This window comes from Hordeum vulgare, chromosome 2H, assembly GCF_904849725.1.
Source record: "Hordeum vulgare subsp. vulgare chromosome 2H, MorexV3_pseudomolecules_assembly, whole genome shotgun sequence".
In the NCBI taxonomy this organism is placed as follows: domain Eukaryota; kingdom Viridiplantae; phylum Streptophyta; class Magnoliopsida; order Poales; family Poaceae; genus Hordeum; species Hordeum vulgare.
The window spans coordinates 499,310,041-499,330,521 of NC_058519.1; the positions used below are offsets into that span (position 1 = coordinate 499,310,041).

At 45.3% G+C, this 20,481-nt stretch overlaps 1 protein-coding gene across 1 annotated transcript; it reads right to left on the minus strand.

The window, feature by feature from the left end:
- Positions 1-5,493: 5,493 nt before the first annotated feature.
- On the minus strand, positions 5,494-17,266 carry LOC123428515. Its single transcript, XM_045112736.1, has 2 exons — positions 16,484-17,266; positions 5,494-6,416 (listed from the first exon to the last, which is right to left on the minus strand). The coding sequence occupies exons 1-2, from the start codon at positions 17,264-17,266 to the stop codon at positions 5,571-5,573; spliced, it is 1,629 nt and encodes a 542-aa protein (XP_044968671.1). The 3' UTR covers positions 5,494-5,570.
- Positions 17,267-20,481: the final 3,215 nt, after the last annotated feature.

The window sequence follows — 20,481 nt, forward strand, 5'->3', positions numbered from 1 at the left end:
CCCAAACCTTTCCACTACGGTTCCCCTGTTAATAGTACGACGTTCCTATGACTCAAATAAAGAGAATCGTAGAGAACACCGTGCTTCTGTTCCATGAAAGAGGGGGCGAGTCGTCTTGTGCCGTTGACGTGTGTTATCTCAAATCTTAACACACACGGTTAGTCCTTTGCGGTACTGTCATCAATCACCAAAATTACTTAGGCATAAACTATGCCCCAACAGCACGCACACATATCCTATATTTATGAGAACCTCCGACACAGTAGGCCAACACATTATCTTGAGATGGACGAAGTCGTTATAAACGACTTCGATGAGAACATCTCATTCATTGAACACACATCGTCAGTAGATCTGAAACAAATTCCAAAAAATATGACCACCAATGCACGTATATGGATAGAACCTAGTGGGTTGGTTCCACCATAAGGAGCCTGACCATCTGAGTTATATTATAGTAGATATAAATGTTCAACTACATGAGAAACGTTTTAAAACATAAACAAGAAAAACAAAAATGAAGCAATCATAAAATCTTGGGAAAATAACATAAAATGAAAAAGAATTGTAAAAATAGAAAAGGGGATACGAAAAATGAAAATAATGAAAGGAGAAACAAAAAGGATAGTGAAAAACTGTGTTGGAAATATGTCATGGAGTCAATAATATTATATTATTATATTCTCATGTTTATAATTACAAGTTTATATTATATGTTATAACTGTTATGATTCTGAAATATGCGATTCAGTGAAAAACTTGTATGAACATATGGAATAATAAACGATAAAATAGGATTCCTAGTCTCGCTTATAAGACTAGCTCAAGTGTTGTTAGTGATCATATTTTTCAGATTTTAGGATATCCTTAAGTGTAACGATATTTATAAAACAAATTTGCGAGTATGATGTCAGAAGAACGATTATACTGAATAGACCCAAGACTTGTTTGTTATACTTTAATATTATATCGTCACAAGTCAATTGTTACAACACGGAGAGTTAACATATGCTTAAGTTCCTCACATCACGAGAGTATCGTAGTTTATTCTTACCATATGATGAGCTTTTGGGTTTCCCAAACGTCGTTTTGTAACAAGCTGATCATAACGACAACTTACATGTTCACCAGAAAGTTTGACAAGGGACTAGATAGCTCAAGAGCGGGATTTTCTCCACCGACAATGAAAAGATATTCTTAGGGCCCTCTCGGTGTGATGACATCCATCTTCGTGTGACTAGACATACATGACTATGTAATGGGAATGTTGGAACATATCAGCAAGAAAGAATAACAAAACTGATAACAAAGAGACCACTACAAGGAGCATGAGAATGACTCGAGAGGACACTAATACATCTCAACTCATGTTTTATAAAGTATCGCAGAGCAAAGGGAATAGCACATGATAACCAAAGATTCACTCGACTGAAATTAGTATACTCATAGGGATTGATATGGATGTCCACGGTCCCGCGATCGATCATTGAACAAAGAGGGTTTGTTCATGGCTATATTTTACCGAACCTACACGGTCACCAGCTTAAGATAATTACCATCTATTGAGTATTAGTAGGACATGAGTAACAAGGAAATATTTATGAAATAGTTTCATTAATATTCAAAATAGTTTATACAGGAACCAGAAGCGTTCCGGGATCACTAGAAGGGTTTCGGGTTTTACTGGATAATACCAATAAATAACATATGCATGAAAATGGTTTATCGATTTTGAAAAAGGTTCATCGATAATGAGTTTTTCACAAATTTGAAAACAATTTATCAGTTTTAGAAAATAGTTCAAGGATTTGCAAAAAGTTTATGATTTTAAGAAAAAAAATTAGCAAAATTAAAAAAGTTCACACAATTATCGAAAGAGTAAGAATAAGAACAAGAGAAATTTAAAAGGAGAAAAAAACGAAAAACACAGTTTCAAAAAACATTAGGTAATCATTTGGAAATAAGGTAATCAGAAACGTTCAAAGGAGGCTGCTGGGTGGTTATTTGAAATTTAAAAGTCGTTAGTTCGAATCCCACCTAGCTCACAATTTGTTACTCATTTCGTCCAGAAATATTAGTCATAAAAATAAATGTATCTAGATGTATTTTAATTTTAGATATATTTATTTATATTCATTTACGCGATAAGTAATTCCGGATAGACAAAATATGATTTAACATATCAGGAAAAAAATCGATGGGTTGACCAGCTCGCGGGAAAAGATGTGCGCTTCACACATCCACTAGCGAAAGGGCACGCGTGTATCGCGATGCTCAGCCTGACTACGGGCGAGTTCTTTTGATAGCTTTTTTGGGCTTCTAGAATAAGCTGCCCCCTACCGAGCTTATTATAGAAGCCCAACTAAAAATATATTTTTAGAAGCCTACTAGTGAAGTCTTAATTAGTAGGCTTCTAAAAAAATAAATTTGGTTGGGCTTATATAATAAGCTGGGTAAGGGTCAGCTTATTCCAGCTTATTCTAAAAGCTAGCAAAAGAACTAGCCCTACATGTCGTTTAGGCAAAGCCCGAATATACATTCCCCATTCTCTTCGGAGGCCCATTCTGCAATACAAGTTAGCGCCGTCACTGCCCTAAATCCCATTTTTAGGGTTTGTCGCCGCCCTCCGTCCTGTATATATTTATACTAGTACAAAAAATGCTCATGCGTTGCAACGCGCGTAGAACCTTACAAAACCTACTTCATGTGTCATTATATATAATTTTCTTTTATTTTCTTCAGTTGCAATTGATGTGATTTATTTAACAGTCTACATTGATTCCGGGCCTATTAGCATGACAACACACATGGCGGGACATGGAACCATGTTTTACAAAGCTTATTCATACAACCTTCCTTATCTAAAACATCGACAACTTTGTTCGTCGAAGGACGCACCCAACAAACCTTGGACTCGGCGAAGTCCTCAAGTTATTTGTCATTACATGTCACTTCTTATATTCAGTTCCAATGAACGCCAGTTTAAAATAAATGCTTTATTAAAAGATTTAAAAAACAGTGAGTATTTTTTTTGAAAAAATTTAAATTCATTTTTTAAATGGAACAACTTTTGAGAATTTTGACCGGTTTTTAAAAGGCATGAATATATATAAATGTGTACTTACTATAAAACTAATTTTACTACATTGAGTTTTTTAGATATATAAGTTTGTTGTTTGGTTGGAAATTGTTATTCTTGTATTTTTCATTATTTGAGCTTGACCCAAATAAACCACTTGACATAAACACTTTACGTACACAGAGAGCACTTCGGTATTAAAAAAAGGAGTGTCTATATTACAATCGACTGAAATTGAATTGACCTTCAATAAAATATGCCAACCAGTGCATTTAACCACACTTCGGTATTAAAAAAAGAACTGTCTATATTACAATCGACTGAAATTGAATTGGCCTTCAATCAAATATGCCAACCAGTACATTCAACCAGTGCAATCATATGAGCGCTTCCGCATTTAAATATGCCGACTACTATGTTACAATAACAAATAGTTATAATTGATGATCATTGGATATTATTTTTTATATAATCAATGCTAGCACGCTGCACGCATGACATCCATCAGCTTCCACGGTGCAGCACAACACCTAGCAATTTAGCAATTGATTAGTAGGAAAAAGCAATTGTGGCACTCCCACCACCCACTTTATCCAGAAAAAAATTAGCAATTGATTAGTAGAAAAAAAGCAACTGTGGCACTCCCACCATCCACTTGATCCACATCATCGTCATTCCCTCCTCCTCATTCATCAGACATCAGCTAACGCCACCTCCTTGTTCTTCCTCCTGCTCTACCTCTGAATCCACTAAAGTAAGGGACTGTGGGTTGATTTCAACATAACACAGGGGCTTTTGTGCAAAAGTGCCGACGACGGACTTTTTTCGTCTTGTTGAACCTACTGGTGGGACAATAAGTACTGACTCTGACTCTGTAGACATCACCGCGCTTGGCTTGCATGACCTGCGTTCTCGTTTGGGCATCATTCCACAAGATCCAACACTTTTTCAAGGTACGGTAAGATATAATCTAGATCCTCTTGGGAAGTACTTGGATCAACAAATATGTGAGGTAAGACAGTGTGATATATCACAATCTCAGGATGAATAAACTGATTTATGGGGTCGCAAAATGACAATAAAAGGAAACACTAAAGCGCGTACTTAATATTAATATGCTATTGTGTTGAAGGTTCTTGACAAATGTCAACTTCTTGAAGCCATCGAGGAGAAGGAATAGGGATTCGATTCGCTTGGTACGAAACCTCACTATATCTATACATATACATAATTTGGTCTCGCATTTATTTTAGGACATTTCAGAATTCTGCTCTAGCCATTTCAGAATTCAAAATACATGTGCCGCCAAATCTGTCAAACTGTTAATGGTACTAATCAAGGTCATGCCATACAGTTTCTCGAACTAGAGCATGGGCCAAAGGCGGCTCTTTAGTTTGGGTCGCATGCTTTTGAAAAGGTGTCGTATCTTGATTCTTGATGAAGCCACGACCTCTATAGACAACGCAACGGATGATGTCCTTTAGTAAACGATCCGGACAGAGTTCAAACATTGGACCGTTATCATAGTCGCCCACCGAATTCCAACAGTTATGGACTGCTATATGGTACTTGCAATGAGCGGCGGTATGCTCGTCTTATTGCCAGCTTATTTGGACCACATCATAGAGTTTCTAATTCCATATAATACTTATGAGCTGTATGCACTTCGAGGGAAAATAGTGGAGTATGATGGACATGTGAAGCTCATTGTTGCAGCTTCTCAGGAGATGTACACGAATCGGTTTCAGAGAAACGGAGATGTGTGGATCAAAAAGAAAAACAGACATACTGTAATCTGTTGCGGTACTCGATCTACTTGGAGTCTGCAGAAGATGCAATACCATCTTCAAGTAATTTCTTGATTTCTTTTAGCTATGTATTGCTACCTGAAATTTGAGTAATGTACAGTTTTAGCTTATGTTTGCTGACCGGTAACAAGCGTTGAAAGCTGAAGAGAGTAAATTCTTGAACGTTTTGTTGCTCCAGCAACCAAATATAGAAGTCTGAAAGGGAGGAACTTCAAACCTGTAACCCTGCTACCACTGTCGACATATCATTCGAACTTTTTAGTAGAAGAAATGATGATGTATTTTTCATGGCCAAGTATATAATTTGTGTGCATTTTTGCGAATTTAGTGACACCAAATAATGTGCATACCAGCATTATATTTCAGTCACAGCTTCGAGTTTTGTTCTATCCTGGTAGGAACATAAGAACAACACTTAGATTCGGTAAATGAGGAGGACAGTCCATTGCAACCTGCTACTGGTTCTCAAAGAACATGCAGTGATATGTTGCTCTCAATCTCAAGATAATGACCTATTTCAGTGTACATTTTTACTCTGAGTTTACACAAAATATCATATTAGAGTACAAAGTGGTGTATGTAATAATGTACAATGACAATACCAAGCCTGAATGTGTGATGCTGAGAAAAAAAAGAGTGCACCTAGTTCACACAAGGCGGCGACGGTGCAACCGGCGGAGGAGCTAGCGCCGCCACGCCAGCGGGCTCCCGTCTTCCAGCTCCGGACACGTCCTCACCATCTTCGCTGCCGGCAACCTGCTCCCCCGCACCGCCATCCTCCCCAGCTCCACCCTGGCCAATGCCCGCACATCCATGTTCTCCCTCCTGCGCCTCCTGCTCCACCGCACCGCGGTGGCCACGGTGACCGCCAGGAAACTCACCGCCACCACCCCGCCTAGGCCAGCCACCACCGTCCACGCCCACCACCGCTCCTGCACTGCCGCGGGAGGCGGCGGCGGTGGCATTGGCATTGGCGGTGGTGGTGGCGGTTGCAGCCGCACCTCCACGCCGTAGTGCCCTGTGCCGGTCACCGCGCACGCGGTCGCCGACGTCATGGCGTGCGTGGCCACGGCGTTCCCGCTGTCCACCGTGAAGGTCACGCACTTCGCCGCCATGGTGTTTAACGGCGGCGGCCCGTTCGCCGCCGCCGCCATAGACGCGAGGTCCCCGAAATCCACGCGGACCGGCGCGCCGAGCGCCCGGAGCGAGACGGCCCGGCTGCCGTTGTTCCCGATGGAGACGTCGTACGCGAGCAGCGCGGTGACCAGGGAGGCCAGCGCGTACCCGCACGGCGCGGCGAAGAGCGTGGCCGAGGCGTTGCCGACAAACCGCTCGAAGACGACGTCGACGCGGCGGGTGAACGGGGCCGGCACGACGTGCGGCGGCACGGTGAACCCGGCCGTGTCGAGGGCGGTGGCGTTGACGCCGTCGGACCAGAGGGAGCTGCTGCGCACGCGCAGCGCCGAGGCCTGGACCGCGACGACGCCGCCCGCCGACGCGCAGGCCGTGAGGGGCACGCCCACCGCCCACTTAATCCAGAAAAATCTAGCAATTGATTAGTAGAAAAAAGCAACTGTGGCACTCCCACCGTCCACTTTATCCAGAGCATCGTTATTCCCCTCCTCCTCATCCATCAGACATCAGCTAACGCCACCTCCTTCTTCTTCCTCCTGCTCTACCCCTGACCACCCAGTGCTCCTCCTCCTCACCACCCAGCGCACTGCTCTCCTCTTCTCTCTCCAGTGGCTGGGGGCGATGGGGGCTGCAAGGCTGGTGTGTAGTGGCTCAATTGCTGTCCAGATCTCGCGGTCGACCAACACGCCCCGGGCCCTGGCTGGGCCTATGGCGGAGCCGCGGGAGGCAGTTTGGTGATGTTGCATGTGTGCCAGCGATTCCCAATTTCTTCCTACAGGAGTCTCCCTCGTGTTTTTCTTCTCGCAATCCATGGAGGAGCTCCGCACGCACTGAATCCGCCGTCGATCGCCTCTATCCCTCCTCCTGGATCCCCTCCATCCCAACCTTGCTGGCCTCGTTCTTGTCACGTCGTCCTCCTCTTCTTCCCGCGGTCCATGGAGGAGCGTCTCCGCCTACGCCTGAATCCGCCGCCAGTCGCCTCTAGCCCGCCTCTGGGATCCGACCCCATCCCAACCTCGCTGGTCTTCTTGTCAGCGCTCTGTCCTCCTCCGCACCTGCTTCGCTTCCTCTTCCCTCTAGAGGGACGGTAGGGCCCGGTGGGATCTGGCCGGGGTGGATCCATTCCGGTGGATTTGGCATGGACGCGGCCAGATCCGACGAGATTGAGGGTCGGCGGCGCCATGTGATACGTCTCCAACGTATCTATAATTTTGATGGTTTCATGCTATTATCTTGTCAGACTTTGGATGTTTTGCATGCCTTTTATATATTTTTTGGGACAAACTTATTAACTCAGTGCCAAGTGCCAGCTCCAGTTTTTTCCATGTTTTTGACCCCTTTCAGAGGAGATTTTGAAACGGAGTCCAAATGGAATAAAATCCCCGAAAAGATTTTTTCCGTAACGGAAGAAGATGAGGAGACTTGAGAGCCAAGGCAGGGGGGCCCAGGGGCCCCACAAGCCCTCACCCCGCGGCCAGGGGGGAGGCCGCGGCCCATAGGCTTGTGGGCCCCCTGGACGCCCTTTTACCTAGGGGTTGCGCCTATATATTCCCTAAAAATCCCAAAAAAATCAGGAGATCATCGAAAGTACTTTTCCGCCGCCGCAAGCTTCTGTCTCCGCAAGATCCCATCTGGGGCACGTTCTGGTGCCCTGCCGGAGGGGGGATTCGGACATGGAGGGTTTCTTCATCAACACCATGACCTCTCCGATGATGCGTGAGTAGTTCACCATAGAACTACGGGTCCATAGCTAGTAACTAGATGGCTTCTTCTCTCTCTTGGATCTTCAATACAAAGTTCTCCATGATCTTCATGGAGATCTATCCGATGTAATCTTATTTTGCGGTGTGTTTGTCGAGATCCGATGAATTGTGGATTTATGATCAGATTATCTATGAATCTTATTTGAGTTTCTTCTGATCTCTCTTATTCATGATTTCATATCCGTGTAATTCTCTTCGAGTTGTGGGTTTTGTTTGGCCAACTAGATCTATGATTCTTGCAATGAGAGAAGTGCTTGGTTTTGGGTTCATACCGTGCCGTGACCTCACCCAGTGACAGAAGGGGTAGCGAGGCATGCATCATGTTGTTGCAATCAAGGGTAAAAAGATGGGGTTTATATCTATTGCATGAATTTATCCCTCTACATCATGTCATCTTGCTTAAGGCATTACTCTGTTTGTTATGAACTCAATACACTAGATGCATGCTCGATAGCGGTCGATGTGTGGAGTAATAGTAGTAGATGCAGAAAGTATCGGTCTACCTTTCTCGGACGTGATGCCTATATGTATGATCATTGCCTTAGATATCATCATGACTTTGCGCGGTTCTATCAATTGCTCGATAGTAATTCATTCACCCACGTAATATTTTCTATCATGAGAGAAGCCTCTAGTGAACACTATGGCCCCCGGGTCTACTTCACATCATATTTTTAGCTCCACACTTTTACTTTGTTGCACTTTCCGTCGTCAGATCTCACCTTGCAATCAATCGTTAAGGGATTGACAACCCCTTTGAAGCGTTGGGTGCAACATATACTTTCATATACTTTTGGCAACTTTTTATACTATTTTTGGGACTAACATATTGATCCAGTGCCCAGTGCAAGTTCATGTTTGTTGCATGTTTTTTGTTTCGCAGATTATCCATACCAAACGAAGCCCAAACACAATAAAAAACCTACGGGTATTTTTTTTGGATTATTTATGATTTTTGGGAAGAAGAATCTACGCGAAATGATGCCCGAGGTCACAAGCCCAGGAGGCGCGGCCCCCGCTAGGGCGCGGCTGGCAGGCTTGTGACCAATCCCTAAGGCGGTTGGGGCCCTTATTTCTCCGCAAGAAAGATAATATCCGGAAGAAAATCTTGTTAAAATTTCAGCCCAATCAGAGTTACGAATCTCCGGGAATTTAAGAAACGGTGAAAGCCATAATCTGGGAGCGAAGAAACAGAAGGACACAGAGAGAGATCCAATCTCGGAGGCACTCCCGCCCCTCCGCCGCCATGGAGACCATGGACCAGAGGGGAAACCCTTCTCCCATCTAGGGAGGAGGTCAAGGAAGAAGAAGAAGAAGGGGGGCTCTCCCCCTCTCTCCCGGGGGCGCCGGAACGCCTCCCGGGACATCATCGTGTGACGACAATGTACACCAACACCTCCGTCATCTTCACCAACACCTCCATCACCTTCCCCCATCTATATTCAGCAGTCCACTCTCCCGCAACCCGCTGTACCCTCAACTTGAACATGGTGCTTTATGCTTCATATTATTATCCAATGATGTGTTGATGTCTGAGTAGATTTTCGTTGTCCTATCGGTGATTGATGAATTGCTATGATTGGTTTAATTTGCTTATGGTTATGTTGCTGTCCTTTGGTGCCCATCATATGAGCACGCGTGTGGATCACACCATAGGGTTAGTAGTATGTTGATAGGACTATGTATTGGAGGGCAAGGGTGACAGAAGCTTCAGCCTAGCATAGAAATTGATGCATACGGGATTGAAGGGGGACCAATATATCTTATTGCTATGGTTGGGTTTTACCTTAATGAACGTTAGTAGTTGTGGATGGTTGCTAATAGTTCCAATCATAAGTGCATACAATTCCAAGTAAGGGATGACATGCTAGCAGTGGTCTCTCCCACATAAAACTTGTTATCGGTCTAGTAACGTAGTCAATTGCTTAGGGACAATTCCGCAACTCCTACCACCACTTATCCACACTCGTCAAACTAAGGGTAAAACTTGAGGGAACTTGAGGGAATATTTGTCCTACCTTTAGCTCCTCGTTGGGTTCGACACTCTTACTTATCGAGAAAGGCTACAATTGATCCCCTATACTTGTGGGTTATCAATACCTTGGTTCTCAAACTGAGGGAAATACTTACTGCTCCTGTGCTGCATCACCCTTTCCTCTTCAAGGGAAAAACCAACGCAATCCCAGTCTCCGTCAACGTGTCGATTTCTGGCGCTGTTGTCTGTTGCCGTAACAGAAGAATTTCTGGCGCCGTTGCCGGGGAGGATCAAGTCAAGAACTCATCCAAGTAGGTGTCGCAAACTCATCTCTTGCATTTACTTTGTTTGCCAGTTGCCTCTCGTTTTCCTCTCCCCCACTTCACCAATTTGCCTTTTTCGTTTGCCTTTTTCATTCGCCCTTTTCTCTCGCTTGCTTTCTGTTCGCTTGTGTGCTATGTGCCTTCAATATGCTTGCATCTTCGCTTGCTTAAAATCTATGGATATGGATCCTCATCCCCTTGCTAATCTCTTTAAGAGATCCAATTATGTTGATCCAATTGCTAGTGAGTTGAGTGCACTTGACTATCTTTATGGAGTTTTGCTTGAGATGCGTGAATCTGAAAATCGTGATGACGAAATTCATGAAGTGATTCACAAGGGCTCCTTGAATGAAAAGCATGATTGCAATGGTTTCACTATAAATTCGATTAGTGACAATCATGCTAAAAATATGCAAAACCCTAAGCTTGGGGATGCTAGTTTGTCTATGCCCACTACTTGTTGCAATGATATTTGCAATAATATTGAAAGTGGGTTTGGAGAAGTCATGACTTTAGTTGATGATAATCCCACTATTTTTGAAGAGCGTCAACTTTGCATGCATGTGGATCATGAAAATAATATCCTTTGTGATAGCTATTTTGTTGAATTTGATTATGATCCCACATGCAATTTCTATGACAGAGGAAAATATTGTGGTAGAAACTTTGATGTCACCAAATTACCTCTCGTTATGTGGAGATTACTATTGTCTCTTTCTTCTTCCTTGCATATGGAAACTATTGGTTGTCTTGACAATATGTTTTCCTATAAAATGCCTATGCATAGGAAGTATGTTAGACTTAGATGTGATTCTTACATGCTTTATGATGCTCTCGTTGTGCTTAAATTCTTGTCTTTTGTGTGAGCATCATTGATTTATCAATGCCTAGCTAAGGGCGTTAAACAATAGCGCTTGTTGGGGAGGTAACCCAATGAAATTATTTCATTTTATTTCAGTTTTGTTGCGTCCACACCATCATAATTCTGTTATGATTGTGTTTTTTGTGTTTATTTTTGTGTTTGATCCAAGCAAAACCTTTATGACTAGTCTTGGTAATAGTTGTTTGATCCTGCTGAAAAAAGATAGAAACTTTTCGCTCACGAGATGATTTTTCATTTTTATTCAGAAAGACTTTTGAGTTGATTCTTTTTGCTGCTGGTTGATATGCCTTTTTCCCAGGCAGTCGTAATTTTTCAGATTTTGTGAGGTACCAGAAGTATACGAAGTATATAGATTGCTACAGACTGGTCTGTTTTTGACAAATTCTGTTTTTGTTGAGTAGGTTGCTTGTTTTGATGAAACTATGGTTAGTATCGGGGGGTACTAGCCATGGCAAAGTGAGAATACAGCAGCCCAACACCAATATAGATAGAATTCAAGTTTGCTACAATACCAAAAGAAGTGGTAGTTTGTTTTCTTGTGCTAATGTTATCACGAGTTTCTGTTTAAGTTTTGTGTTGTGAAGTTTTCAAGTTTTGGGTGATGTTCTCATGGACAAAGAGATAAGGAGTGGAAAGAGCTCAAGCTTGGGGATGCCCAAGGCATCCCAAGCCAAATTCAAGGACACCAAAAAGCCTAAACTTGGGGATGCCCCGGGAAGGCATCCCCTCTTTCGTCTTCAATCCTTCGGTAACATTACTTGGAGCTATATTTTTATTCACCACATGATATGTGTTTTGCTTGGAGTGTCTTGTATCTTAGGACTCTTTCATTTTTGTTGTGTCATAATCATCCTTGCTGCACACCTTTTTGAGAGAGAGATACATGCACTCATCGTTATTTTGCTAGAATGCTCATAGTGGTTCACTTATATCTTTTGAGCTAGATACTTTTGCTCTTTGTGCTTCACTTATATCTTTTAGAGCACGGCGGTGCGTAACTTGGTAGTTGGCTTATGCTATGAAAGTAGTCCCAAATGTGATAGGTACCCAAAGAGGATGCAAAAACCTCCATCTTCATGTGCATTGAGTAGAAAGAGAAGTCTTGATTCCTCTCAATTAGTTTTGAGACATGGATTTGGTAATATTAAGAGTTATGTTTGTAGGGTGTTGTGAATCTAGAAATAATTGTGTTGAAGTTAGTGATTCCCGTAGCATGCACGTATGGTGAACCGCTATGTTAGGAAGTCGGAGCATAATTGATCTATTTATTGTCATCCTTTGTGTTGAGGTCGGGATCGCGCGATGGCTAACACCTACCAACCCTTCCCCTAGGAGTATGCGTTTAGCACTTTGTTTCGATTACTAATAAAAACTTTCGCAACAAGTATGTGAGTTCTTCATGACTAATGCGAGTTCATGGTATAGATGCACTTTCACCTTCCACCATTGCTAGCGTCTCTAGTACCGCGCAATTCTCGCCGGTACACAAACCCACCATATGCCTTCCTCAAAACAACCACCATACCTACCTACTATGGCATTTTCATAGCCATTCCGAGATATATTGCCATGCAACTCCCACCGTTCCGTCTCATGACTTGTGCCGTTAGTCTCATATTGCCATTGCATGATCGTAAGATAGCTAGCGAGATGTTTCAACGTCATACGCCGTCCTAGATCGTTGCACATCCCAGTACACTGTCGGAGGCATTTCCTATAGAGTCATCATCACTTTGAGTTGTGAGTAAATAAAAGTGTGATGATCATCATTATTAGAGCATTGTCCCATGTGATGAATAAAAAAAGAGGCCAAAGAGCCCCAAAAAAGAGGCCTAAGAGCCCAATTGAAAAAAAAGAGAAAAAGAGAGAAGGAACAATGCTGCTATCTTTTTCCACACTTGTGCTCCATAATAGCACCATGTTCTTCATGATTGAGAGCTTCTTGCTTTGTCACTACCATATGCTAGTGGGAATCTTCGTTATATAACTTGGCTTGTATATTCCAATGATGGGCTTCCTCAAAATTGCCCTAGGTCTTCGTGAGCAAGCAAGTTGGATGCACACCCACTAGTCTTCCTTTTGAGCTTTCACATACTTATAGCTCTAGTGCATCTCTTGTATGGCAATCCTACTCATTCACATTGATATCTATTAATGGGCATCTCCATATCCTTTTGATACGCCAAGTCAATGTGACCATCTCCTCCTTTTTGTCTCACAACCACCACCACACTCTATTCCACTTATAGTGCTATATCCATGGCTCACGCTCATGTATTGCGTGATAGTTATTAAAAGTTTGAGAAAGTAAGAGTGCGAAGACAATTACTTGGCCAATACCGGGGTTGTGCATGATTTACATTAGTTGTGTGAGGATGATGGAGCATAGCCAGACTATATGATTTTGTAGGGATAACTTTCCTTGGCCTTGTTATTTTGAAAGTTCATGATTACTTTGCTAGTTTGCTTGAAGTATTATTGTTTTCATGTCAATAGCAAACTATAGTTTTGAATCTTACGGATCTGAACATTCACGTCATGTGAAAGTAGTTGCAAAGGACAACTATGCTAGGTAGCATTCCACATCAAAAATTCATTCTTTATCACTTCCCTACTCGAGGACGAGCAGGAGTTAAGCTTGGGGATGCTTGATACGTCTCCAACGTATCTATAATTTTGGATGGTTTCATGCTATTATCTTGTCAAACTTTGGATGTTTTGCATGCCTTTTATATATTTTTTGGGACTAACTTATTAACTCAGTGTCAAGTGCTAGTTCCTGTTTTTCCCATGTTTTGGAGCCCTTTCAGAGGAGATTCTGAAACGGAGTCCAAACAGAATAAAATCCCCGAAAAGAATTTTTCCGTAACAGAAGAAGATCAGGAGACTTGAGAGCCAAGGCAGGGGGGCCCGGGGGCCCCACAAGCCCTTACCCCGCGGCCAGGGGGAGGCCGCGACCCACAGGATTGTGGGCCCCCTGGACGCTCTTTGCCCTAGGGGTTGCGCCTATATATTCCCTAAAAATCCCAAAAAAATCATGAGATCATCGAAAGTACTTTTCCGCCGCCGCAAGCTTCTGTCTCCGCAAGATCCCATCTGGGGCATGTTCTGGTGCCCTGCTGAAGGGGGATTCGGACACAGAGGGCTTCTTCATCAACACCCTGACCTCTCCGATGATGCGTGAGTAGTTCACCATAGACCTACGGGTCCATAGCTAGTAACTAGATGGCTTCTTCTCTCTCTTGGATCTTCAATACAAAGTTCTCCATGATCTTCATGGAGATCTATCCGATGTAATCTTCTTTTGCGGTGTGATTGTCGAGATCCGATGAATTGTTGATTTATGATCAGATTATCTATGAATCTTATTTAAGTTTCTTTTGATCTCTCTTATGCATAATTTCATATCCTTGTAATTATCTTCAAGTTGTGGGTTTCGTTTGGCCAACTAGATCTATGATTCTTGCAATGGGAGAAGTGCTTGATTTTGGGTTCATACCGTGCGGTGACCTCACCCAGTGACAGAAGGGGTAGCGAGGCACGCATCGTGTTGTTGCCATCAAGGGTAAAAAGATCGGGTTTACATCATTGGTTTGAGATTATCCCTCTACATCATGTCATCTTGCTTAAGGCGTTACTCTGTTTGTCATGAACTCAATACACTAGATGCATGCTGGATAGCGGTCGATGTGTGGAGTAATAGTAGTAGATGCAGAAAGTATCAATCTACTTGTCACGGACGTGATGCCTATATGTATGATCATTGCCTTAGATATCGTCATGACTTTGCACGGTTCTATCAATTGCTCGACAGTAATTTGTTCACCCACCGTGATATTTGATATTTTGAGAGAAGGCTCTAGTGAAAACTATGGCCCCCAGGGTCTACTCCACACCATATTTTCAGACTTACACTTTTTACTTCGTTGCACTTTCCTCCTTCACATCTCACTTTGCAAACAATCTTAAGGGATTGACAACCCCTTTGAAGCATTGGGTGCAAGCTTGTTTGTGTTTGCGCAGGTACTCTAGACTTGACGAGACCCTCCTTCTGGATCGATACCTTGGTTCTCAAACTGAGGGAAATACTTACTGCTCCTGTGCTGCATCACCCTTTCCTCGTCAAGAGAAAAACCAACACAAGCACAGTCTCCGTCAACGTGTCAATTTCTGGCGCTGTTGTGTGTTGCCGTAGCACCATGGTCCTCCCGGAGGTCCCTGTTCAGCGAGAAAGAGGGAGAGATGCGAGAAGATTGAGAGGAAGAAGGAGAAGGGGCGAGGCTGCAGAGCGGCCGAAGGTCCGACGGGTCGTGGCGGCGGTGTGGGGTCACCGGCGAGGCGGCCTACACGCGCGAGGGGATCTCGGGCAGGATGAGCTGCTGGCGACGGTGCAGTTTTTTTTATAGAAGTGAAACGTTTTCTCTGAATCCACTAAAGTAAGGGACTGCGTGTTGATTTCAACATAACACAGGTGCTTTTGTGCAAAAGTGCCAACGACGGACGATAGAAGCCATCAGTGCTTTATTATTAGGGAAAGGTGTATGGAACTTCTCATGCACAAAAAAGCTATGTAGTATATGGTAAAAAATCATGCACCATGAAAAAATTATGCATATTTTTCTAAAATATATAGTTTTTAAGAGTTTCATGTATGAGTTTTTTTAACACAATACAAATGCATACGCTTATACATACGCCATATATTCAACCTTATAAACACACATGCGCATATGCTAACACTTTTTTTCAAGAACATGCAAGAGCGTTGCATGTCTTTTCCATTAAGAAGAAGGGGGAAGCCCAATTACAAGGTCATTACAATTCATCTCCGCCCTCGGCCAGCATGTTGCTATGCTCTAGTGAATTTGAAATGGATGCCCACCCTCTACCCTAGCATGGCTCCAAAGACGGAGCTTGGCCCTAATCAGCGCAACCGTGGCCGTGGTCGGGGACGCCTTGTGCTCGAAGACCCCGATGTTACAGTCAAGCTAGATGAAACGTAAAGTGGCCAAGGTCGTGGTATTGAGATGTCTTCTTTGGCCTGTCGGCACTGCCTCCACCATCTATGGCCACCATTCTGCTAGGGGTTGCGCTCCATCCGGAGTGGACCTGTGCAACCTTAGTGGAAGCAGCATGTTATACCAGACCTCGTGGGAGTAAGCATAGCTCAGGAGCATGTGAGCGGTATCCTCATCTTGCTAACAACATAGCTGACATAGCCGTGTGTGCGGCATGTTCCTATGTGCAAGCCGATCCGCCGTCCACAACTTAGCTCTCACCGCAAGCCATGCGAAGATCTTCATATCTAGGGCCGCCCACGATCTGCAGATGTGGTCGGCACATGGTGCGAGCTCTCTACCCAGGAAAAAGGTGACGTAGGTGTGCCGGGAAGAGTATTTACCGGCCGCACCAAGGCGTCAGGCGAACGAGTCCGATGCATCAGAAAGGGTGATGGGTTGCACCTCCTCCCAGATCGCGAGGAATTGGACGATGGCAGGTACCGATGGCAATCGCGTACCGCGTCCACCCAGACGTGGTCATACAAGGCCTCCGCCACACTCATCCTTTGCCTTGCCGGCCGAATGAAGCTTAGTAGGTTGGGTGCTCGTTGCGCCATGCCACGGCGGTTCAGCCACGGGTCATGCCATAAACTTGCTCTGCGCCCGTCCCCGGTTGTGCACCGTAGTGACGCACGGCCAAGGCACGTGGCCATATCCGATAAGCCTTTCTCCAGGCCATCCCATGGCTTGTCTAGCATCGTCTTTTGCAGCCAGAGCCAACGCAAACGCAGGGCCTGATTGAGAAGACACAGGTTGAGCACGCCCATCCCGCGGTATGCCTTGGGGGAGCAAACGATCTCCCATGCCACAAGGCAACTCCCCCCCCCCTTGGCGCCCTCCATCCCGCACCAGAAGAAGCCCCTTCTCAGCTTGTCGATGCACTTGAAGAACCATGGTGGGAGATCCAGCGCCATCAAGTGCAATATAGGCATCGCCGAGAGCTTGCAGTTCACAAGCGTCAACCTTCCCGCCCGTCGGAGGAGGCCGGCCTTCCACGTTGGCAGCTGGGCGGCGATTCGGTCGACAAGCGGCTGGAGCTTGGTGCGGGTTAGGGCACGCAGCGAGAGGGGGAGGCCAAGATACATGATTGGCAGTTCCTTGACGGCGCAACCCGCTGCCTGAACAATGAGATGCACCTCGTCCACACAGCAACGGATCAAGGAGATGGATCTCTTAGTGAAGTTGCAGCGTGGGCCCGTGGCCTCCCCAAAGCACTCCAGGATTTGCTTTGCTGCGTCCATCTCGGTCGCCAACGGCCTGAGCAGCAGGATGGCATCATCTGCGTATAACGAGAGGTGATGGTGGACACCAAGTGCATAGAGCGAGGAGAAGATGGCCGCCTGCTCCGCCTTTTAGAACATGGTCGTGAGGACGTCCATGACGATGGTGAACAGCAGGGGGGAGACCGGATCACCTTGCCGCAATCCCTTTCCGTGCCAGAAGTTTTCGCTGGTCGAGCCGTTGATGAGCACCTGTGTGCTAGCCGTCGAGAGTAGGGTGGAAATCCGCCTTCTCCAGCGTGGGCCGAAACCACGATGGGCCAACACCTCAAGGAGGAATGGCCAGGAGACGCTATCAAAGGCCTTAGCAATGTCGATTTTGAAGATGATCGTCGGTGCTCACTTGCGGTGGAGGGTGCGAATGGATTGTTGGAGCAGCATGAAATTTTCTAGGATGGATCTTCTAGATATGAACACGCTCTGATTGCGGTCCACCAGCTTTGGAATTAGTGGGGCGAGCTCAGCAGACAAGGCCTTGGCAATGATTTTGGCGAAGCTGTGGATGAGGCTTATGGGCCTGAAATCCTTGATGTCTACCGCCCCCTCCGTCTTTGTCAACAGAACGATGAAGGCCTCATTAAGTCTGCCCATCTCCCTGCCATCTGCATCGTCGAAGGCATGTACCGCCTTCATCACCGCGTCCTTGATGGTGGCCCACCATGATTGGTAGAAACGCGTGGTGAATCCATCAGGCCCCGGGGCCTTGTCTGACATTTTTCCTTTATAGTGTTCCAGATTAGGGCTTCGGTCAGCGGGGACTCGAGGGCCGCGGTGTGCACCGGCGGCAACCCTAGAGCAGCCAAGCGGAGCGTGTGTTGCCGATGCGCCGTCTCCTCAAGCAGGCCAACATAGTAGTCCCCGGCCATCGCACACATGTCCTCCCGTGATGCTGCCTCCGCAGCCCCGTTCTTCAGCCTGAAAATATGGTTCTTCCTACGCCGCTGGCTCGCAAAAACCTTGAAGAACGCCTCACTCACATCGCCTTTCCTTCCGCCATGATATGCGAAATTTTTGCTGGGCAATGGTCCGATGTAATGACGCTAGTCCGAGCACCTTCTTCTTGAGTTGTTTATGGAGCCACACCTCTCCGCTCGACAGAGGTCTTGTGTCCATCGCCTGATCGAAGCACAGGATGAGCTCGTTTTCCAACAGAATCTACTCCTTGATGTTGCCAATCTTGGCTTGAGTCCATCTGGCCAGCACCTTGGCAGTGGCCTTAAGCCGCAGAAAGAGGTCCACGAATGGATCCGCTTTCGGAGGCAGCAAGTTCCAGCTCGTTGCCACCACCTCATGGAACCCAGACAGGGATGGCGAGTAGCTATGGAAGTGGAATCATGATTTTTGATGGAAGGAGACATTAGTTGACATGAGAAGCGGACAGTGGTCCGAGATGGAGGAGGACAAGGCCTGCAACAGGTGATCCGGGTGCCCGACGTCCCAATCCGCCATGGAGAACCAACAATCGATCTTCTCCAGGGTTGTGTGGTTCCTCTCGTTGCTCCACGTATAGCGTTGCCTGATGAGACACGCCTCTTTGAGCTCCAAATCATTTAGGAAGCGCCGAAAACATCCCATCATTCGCGTGTTGAGCATGCTGTTGCATTTGTCCGCCTCCTCCAGGATGAGGTTGAAGTCTCCAGCCACTGCCCATGATACGTCCATTTTGCATCATGCTTTCATGTTGATATTTATCGCTTTGTGGACTGTTATTATACTTTGTGGAACCATACTTATGCCTTTTCTCTCTTATTTTGCAAGGTTTATTTGAAGAGGGAGAATACCGGTAGCTGGAATTCTGGAATGGAAAAGGAGCAAGTCTGAGTCCTCTATTCTGCGCAACTCCAAATGCCCTGAAAATCAACGTGGATTTTTTGGGAATATATAAAAAATACTGGGCGAAAGAAGTGTCAGAGGGGAGCGGCCAGGGGCCCACAGGCCTGGTTGCCGCGGCCTACCCCCAGGCCGCGGCAATAGGGCTTGGGGGCACCCTGGTGGCCCACTGCCCCCCTCTTTTGCTATATGAAGGGTTCCATCCGAGAAAAAATCAGAGTGGAGCTTATTCGTGGATTCGTCGCCGCCACGAGGCGGAACTTGAGCAGAACCAATCTAGGGCTCCGGCTCGACGATCCTGCGAGGGAAACTTCCCTCCCGGAGGGGGAAATCGTCGCCTTCGTCATCACCAACACTCCTCTCATCGGAGGGGAGTCATCTCCATCAACATCTTCATCAGCACCATCTCTTCTCCGAACCCTAGTTCATCTCTTGTAACAAATCTCTTTCTCACGACTCCGATTGGTACTTGTAAGGTTGCTAGTAGTGTTGGTTACTCTTTGTAGTTGATGCTAGTTTGATTACTTGGTGGAAGAGTTTATGTTCAGATCCTTGATTCTACTCATTACACCTCTGATCATGATTATGATTATGCTTCGTGAGTAGTTACTTTTGTTCCTGAGGACATGGGATAAGTCATGCTAATAATAGTCATGTGAGTTTGGTATTAGTTCGGTATTTTGATATGTTGTATGTTGTTTTTCCTCTAGTGGTGTTATGTGAACATCGACTACATAGCACTTCACCATATTTGGGCCTAGAGGAAGGCATTGGGGAATAGTAATTAGATGATGGGTTGCTAGAGTGACAGAAGCTTAAACCCCAGTCTATGCGTTGCTTCGTAAGGGGCTGATTTGGATCCACTAGTTTAATGTTATGGTTAGACGTTGTCTTAATTCTTCTTTCGTAGTTGCGGACGCTTGCGAGAGGGGTTAATCATAAGTGGGATGCTTGTCCAAGTAAGGGCAGTACCCAAGCGTCGGTCCACCCACATATCAAACTATTAAAGTAACGAACGCGAATCATATGAACATGATGAAACTAGCATGACAGCAATTCCCGTGTGTCCTCGGGAGCGTTTTCCCTCTTATAAGACTTTGCTCGGGCTTGTCCCTTGCTACAAAAGGGATTGGGCCACTTTGGTGCACCGTTGCTACTACTTGTCACTTGTTACTTTTCGCTTGCAACGTTTCACCTCACTACACCATCACTTGTTACCGCTACTTTCAGTGCTTGCAGTTATTACCTTGGTGAAAACCGTTTATCAGAGCCTTCTCCTCCTCGTTGGGTTCGACACTCTTACTTATCGAAGGGACTAAGATTGATCCCCTATACTTGTGGGTCAT